The 7,002-nt window shown below is 36.5% G+C and overlaps 1 protein-coding gene across 1 annotated transcript; it reads right to left on the reverse strand.

The window, feature by feature from the left end:
- Positions 1–5,744: 5,744 nt before the first annotated feature.
- LOC105522645 (olfactory receptor 6N2) lies at positions 5,745–6,773 on the reverse strand. The gene has a single exon (XM_011957216.1). The coding sequence runs from the start codon at positions 6,771–6,773 to the stop codon at positions 5,745–5,747; it is 1,029 nt and encodes a 342-aa protein (XP_011812606.1).
- Between the last annotated feature and the right edge of the window lie 229 nt (positions 6,774–7,002).

A 7,002-nucleotide genomic window follows, 5' to 3' on the forward strand; every position in this document is an offset into this window, starting at 1 on the left:
TTTGCTTTGTTCTGTGATACAACCCTATTGCTCTGGTCCAGAGTCATGTTTTTAAACACTCTTTTCATCACCATTATAGCAATTTCAGTGTTTGCCAAGTGAATTTCTGTATTTAGCCTAGACTCCTTTGTTTGCAGTGTACCCTCACTAGAAATACGCTTTATCTTTTATCAGTCTGAAGACACTTGAACCATTTTCTAGCTCAAGTCTGTCATTTTTTCCCAACCATCTAAGTTAAATACTGTTCTTTCACACTTCTAAATTCTCAGTAGTACTTTCTCACTGTCCCCCCAATTACATCCTGTAATGCACTGCAATTATTTTCCATGCATATGTCTTATCGCTCCAAAGCAACTCTCTGTGAGCTTCTTGAAATTAATGAGGAAACTTCATACCATGTCGTACCTCCTAGAGTACTTAGCACAATGCCTGATATATCAGAGTTATGGTGGGTAATGAAAAAGAGGGTGATCGAGATGACTTGTGCAGCTCTTTCGCTCATCAGTTACTCATCTACTCCCATTTCCTGATATTGGAATCAGGGCTCTCTTAAAACCTACCACATATACAAGTTTACATTTATCTTACTTAGGTCCATTGAAATCCTAGTTTATTTCCCTAATTCTAGAAAGCTTTTAGAATATATGCCTTGCATTCTTTTCTTCAGATACCACAGCTGCATTATTCATAGTTCATAATTGTTTAGGCATAGGGCCAAAGATCTAGGGGTGAGAAGGGGGATGCGATTTTAGAGATTATCTCACTCAATGTCTTCACTTAAAAAAAAAAAAAAAACAAAACAAAAAAACTGGGATCCAGAAACGAGAGAAGACTTGTTCCAGTTTACACAATTAATGAAAAATATAGTCAATTTACTAATTTTGAAGCCAGACTCTTCACTATAGCATTTGAAAAGCAGAATAACTGTTTTTTAAAATAGTTTCTGTGTTTGAATTATGTGTTTTATGGACCCTGGTTATTCAAAACCTCTCCATATTTCTGAATCTTCTAGATCTCTTAGTGATCAGGCTAAGAAGGAATGTGAAGATGAAAATACCTGCTTGATAAAGTCTTACCTAGAGATTGATGGTGGGGAGGGCTCTCCTACAGCTTAGCTCTGGAAGCCCGGCCACTGCTCAGAGTCCGGTCTGAAATTCAAAGAGAACTTCCTGCTCACTTCCTATGTGTCATTTGCAGTATTATACCCAGCCACTCCAGGGGCTTGGAGAGGTTGAAGTTTATCACTTTGATGGAACCTGTGGGAATAAGTTAAACCATAAAACGAATTCTTCTCTCATAAAACCTGGATTCTTGATAGGGTTCTTACAGAGGCAGAAGCCCATGGGCCTTCTGAGCAGACCTCCTGGGGTCACTAAAGTGCTCTCTCAGGAAGGGAACTGACATACAGCAAGTTCATTAGCTAGTAGTCCTTCATTACCTATTAGTTACTACAACAATAACGACCAGTCCAAGTTGAGATAGAACATGTCTCAAAGCAATTACTTCCTTTAGTAAATAACAATAACTGATGTGAAAACTAGGTTCAAATGGGTTCCTGTATTGCATGACTTGGGAGTAAGCATACAACTTTCAATTATGATAGGATCTTTATAAAATGTAACTGACCTTCTCTGATCCTGAAAGCATGAGGACAGGGAGACACTGAGGACATAAATACCATCAAGGCCGACTCCTCATCTTGTCTGTTGCTCATATTTATAGCAGTTATATGTTGTCTTACACACTGCATTCTCCTCTCTACTCTAATGTTACCTGCTCTGTAAAGAGTGCTGCTTCAGAATCTTGGATTTCAGTTCCAACCATTCTTCCGAATACTTATGTGACATTAGGCACTTCATTAAGCCTTAGTTGGCAATATTGCCAGAAGGGTGGATTTTAAATATTCTTGCCACAAAATAAAAATGATAAGTACTATATATGAGGTGATAAATATGTTAATTAGCCTAATTTGAGCATTCCACTCTGCATACATGTATCAAAACATCACATATATAATTGTTTGTCAGATAAAAATTTTAAAAAGTATAAAGAAGATTTACTTTCCTCATATAAAAGTAATAATCAAATGTGATAACATAAAAAAAAGTACTTACAAACTATAATATAAACTATGAGAAGAATTAAATAATTTTTGTCACTTTCCCCATCCCACCCACACTTTCAATACTCTTCACTCTAGTTTATATTTTTCTATCTCCTACTTTCTGGAAGATAATTTTTTTCAAACTGAGTTGCAAGTCTTTAATATTTTGTTTGTGGTAAATAGATTTTTAACTAATAACATAATTTTTGAGTCAAAGTATTATTTTGTTTTTTGATTTGTATACATAGAGTTTAAGTAATAATTTTATTTATTTAATGACTAAATGTTTATTCAGGTTTTCTAAATCCCTATAAGGCAATTAAGGGTTAAATAACCACTACCTTTTAAATTAAAGTTTCCACCTCTGTCAGTTTCATTTCAATTACTTCTTTCTGTGAGCTAGAATATCATCTATTCCTAAAATATGTCCATCAGTTCTGCTACCCTCCCGCCAAATGTTATTCTGTCTCTACTTGTGTTGGGGTAAATGTTTAATAACTGACTTTCCTCTAACAAAGATTCTCTACTTCATTGAACTCTAGTTCTCTTTTTGACTAAACCTCAACCTTGGCTTACAAAATCTATAGACTGTCAGCAAAAATGATTTCACCACCCACCTTCCCTCCCCCACCACATGTATTAAAAGACTTAAACACTGACATAGTTTCTAAGAGCTCAAGGCCGTAGATGATCCTAGCATCTCTTTAAGTGCCTGCCTGAGAAAATTCAAAGCTACCAAAATAATTTATGTCTATGTGTGTGTGTGTGTGTGTTTGTGTGTGTGTATATATATTTGTATATCTGTATATTACTGATTAAATCTGTCCTTACCACTTTAGCATCTGCATTGTTTAGCTTTGACATAGCCTACCGTTTTTAAAAAGGCCCTGATTTATAACATTTGCTGATTGGCATAGTGCTAATACTCCCACTGTATCTGATTCCAAGCTATTGGTGCCACAGAATTTCTAATAAGTTGTCAATCATTTCTCAAAAACTATGAGCAGACTTCAGCACATAACTGCCGGTCCTTTTTATGTTATCACATGACTTGAAACTGCAACTCCATTGACTTCCTCAATACTCACTAACCTCTCACCCTCTTGCAATGTCTTTTACCACCACTGTTCACAGAAAATGACTGTATAAAGCAAAAATAGTAGCAATGTACTGTGTGTTTATTTTACAAAAATATATGATAAAATAGTGTGGATGACAGCAGGGAGGATTTGGAATAAAGGACATACATATATATGCAAAGGTTCTCTACCTAGTTCATGAATCTGGTGAGACAAAACACATAACAAATCAAGAAAAGCAGGTTTGTTACTCATAGACAGGCAGCAATGAGAAACAGAAGCCTGGGGTTCATGACAAGCCCATTCCCACAGCTCAGGAAAGCTGTCCAGACTGAATGGACTTTTACTACACATGCCCCACATTGCACCACAGCGGAGGGACCCAAAAAGCACTAGTCTTTGGAAAACAGATAGACAGTTAATTATAAACATACATTTATCATGCATCCTAGCAATCCTACACTTACGCATTTTCTCAAACAACATGAAAATTTATGTTTACACATAATCATATCATGTTAAAAATGAATATTATCTAGAGATAGCTTACCGGCTCACTGAAGTCTGTGAGTAAAAATTAAATACAGATCCAGAAAAGATAACCTAGTATGATGCTCAGTGATTAAGTAAGGACCAGTTACCAGTATTATCCAAGGAAATTCAAAAGGCAGATGTGAGACAAGTTGAGGTGGGATGTGCAGAAAACAGGTGAGTACAACTAGGGAAGACCAATGCATTCTGTGGAAGAGTTTCAGTAATGATTAGAATCATTATGTCATTGTTAAAGGCCAAATATGTTATTGACCAGGTGTGGGTAAGATTCATTACATGTTTCATTCATTACACTTGCATTGAATACTCATCCTATTTAGGTGCTGTGCTAGATTCTGGACATATGACAAATTAAAAAACTGAAATAATTTGAGACAAAATCTAGTTTATAGATGCTTGTAGCAAAGAATGACAAACTACATCTATCTATATATACATAAATGTCCACAAACACATAAATTGCCATACATATTTTGAAGAGAAGCAAAACACACTTCAGAGATAAAAATGAGTGACATAAATTAGACTGAGGGTTCAGAAGTCCTCTCAAAGCTAGCATCACTGGAAATTGATATTTGAACAGAAAAATCACACAATTAGGAGGAGTGAGCCAAATGAAATATTGGGGAAAAAACAGGGTGAAGATCCTGAAGCCAGAAAAATCCATAATGTATTTGAAGACCTGAAAGAGTAATCATGTAGCTAGGGAAGAGGGAGTTGAGGGAGAAGAGGTATGAGTCTATGCTGGAGAGGAAGGCAGGGAAGAATTTTGTTTAGCCTTATAAAGTACGGTGAGGCTTTGAATTTTATCTTAAGGGCAATTGAGAATTTCTCATGTTTTTATAAAATGGTATATACAATTCAGATTTCAAATACGTTACTTTATATTTGATGTGGAAAATATATTCAAATAAAATGAGAGTAGGAGAAAGGAATGTGGGTAGAATATTATTATATTAATCCAGTTGAGAGATGTTGGCAATTTACACCAGGGTAGAAACACTAAAGTGAACAAGAAATAAATTGATTTAAGAATATATTTTGTGAAAAGATTGGCACACATTAATAATTGATCGCAATTATGAGTGGAAGTAAAGGAAGCAAAATAGAATATTTAAAATTTTCTAGAAGAAACATAGGGAAACAAAAGCATCAAGATTTCATGGTTAGAAATTTTAAGAAATCAATTTTGACATGTTAAGTTTTAAATTATTGAGAACTCCAATCCAGGCACTGTTAATAAGTGGGAAGTTGAATATATAAGTCTAAATCTCAGAGAAACAAATGTGGTTTGGAGATAAAAATTTAAGGGCCCTTATGATAGACAGAGATCGTATTTAAACCCATAAGAATAACTCTGAGTATCTAGAGATATAGCACAGCAGGACAACGAAGGCTGGGAAAGACTCACCAGAAAGATAAGAAGAAAATTGGGAGGTAATGATGTCATGAGATTTAGGGAGACTTAAGAAGTAAAAAGCTAAGAAAGTTGAGGTATAAAAACTGGTTGTGTGTGTCAAGAGTTCAGGAGAGAGGAAGGAAAAGAAGTTTCTGATGGATTTGGCAGCATGGAGGTCAATAATAGCCTTCACAAAATATTAGTTGGAAGGTCTGAGCCAAAATAAGATTGGAATAAGCTGAGAAGTGAATATGAAGCAAAGAAGAGGAGATATGGTCTTTTGAGAAGTTTGACTGGAAAAAGGAGCAAAGAAATTGATCTCTAGCTGGATGCAAATGTGTGGCTAAGGAAATATACATGCTTATTTTTTAAAAGAAGAATGTAGATTCTAAAATATTCTTAAATTCTGACATAAGTGATCAAGTAAAAAATGGAAAAAGTAGAGATGTAGAAAACGAGAAAACCATAAAGAAATGAAGTATTTGAAGAGGTGAAAGGAAGTGAAATTCAGAGCACGTGTGATGATGGGAAGATTATTCAAGGCCAAGCTAAAGGGACATAGAACTTTTATGAATTGAACATTGTGGTGAGAAAGGACATTGGAAGAAAGTCAATGGTGAGCAAGACCAGCTTTATCTCCCTTCTGGAGGATGGTCCTCCTGATGGCTTTAATGAGTTCCTTGTTACGAAGACTGTAGATAATTGGATTGACCATTGGTGTTAGTACGGAGTAAACCACAGCAAGTGTTCGGTCAAGGGCCAGTGAATAGCTCTTCTTTAGCCGCACATACATGAAGATGATGCTCCCAAAGAAGATGAGGACTACAGCAAGATGTGAGGCACAGGTAGAAAAGGCCTTCTTTCTTCCTGATGCTGTTTTTATCTTCAGCACAGCCCCAATGATCCTTGCATAAGAAAACATGATAAAGAGGAAAGTAATAAGAATTATGAAAGCATTAGTGGCAAAGTCCACCAGAATGTTAGTGGACGTGTCCTTGCAGGCCAAGCTCAGCAAAGGTGGAAAGTCACAGAAAATGTGTTGGATTTCATTGTAAGCACAGAATGGGAGCTGGGAGACCAGGATGACCTCAGAAATGGGACACAGGAAGCCACAAATCCAGCAAGCAGCAGTCATCTTGGCACAGAGTGTGGTGGTCATAATTGCAGGGTACTGGAGGGGCCGACAAATGGCCAGGTATCTATCATAGGCCATGGCTGTAAGAAGGTAGCATTCAGAAGCTCCCAAGGAGTGGAAGAAGTAGGTCTGAAGGAGGCATCCTGCAAAAGAAATGGTTTTCTTCTCACTGAGAATATTAGCTAGCATCTTAGGGATAGTGGTGGCTGTATACCACAACTCCAAGAAGGAAAGAACACTGACAAAGTGGTACATGGGTATGTGCAGAGCCGCATCCAGTCGGATGACTGAGAAGATGAGCGTGTTGCCACAGATGGTGAACAGGTATGCTAACAGCAGCAGGACAAAAAGCCAGCCCCTGACATAGCCCACACTGGCAAACCCAAGGAACACAAATTCAGCCAGGCTTGAATGGTTGTGTTGATCCAATGGGAGGCTGAGGTAAAGAAGAAAAGAAGAAAACATTGGATTGATATGACTGCTGAATCCATGCCAAAACTTCATTTCTCTCTCCCTCTTTTTAACTTAAAAGTAGCACTAAAATTACTACTATTACTCTCACTACTATTACTATTACTGTGAAAATAATAATAGCTAACTCTTATTAGCACTTAACTATTCATCAAACATTTTTACAAGTGCCTTGCATTCAATATTTACTTAATTTTTATACTTCAATGAGATAAGCACCATTGTTTTGCCTATTTTGCAAATAAGAAAATTCGGGAATAGA

This window comes from Colobus angolensis, unplaced genomic scaffold, assembly GCF_000951035.1.
Source record: "Colobus angolensis palliatus isolate OR3802 unplaced genomic scaffold, Cang.pa_1.0 Scaffold439, whole genome shotgun sequence".
NCBI lineage: Eukaryota > Metazoa > Chordata > Mammalia > Primates > Cercopithecidae > Colobus > Colobus angolensis.

Bases quoted from the DNA above. Each gene is read 5' to 3' on its own strand.
- LOC105522645 (XM_011957216.1), bottom strand. From the start codon at position 6,773: ATGAAGTTTTGGCATGGATTCAGCAGTCATATCAATCCAATGTTTTCT.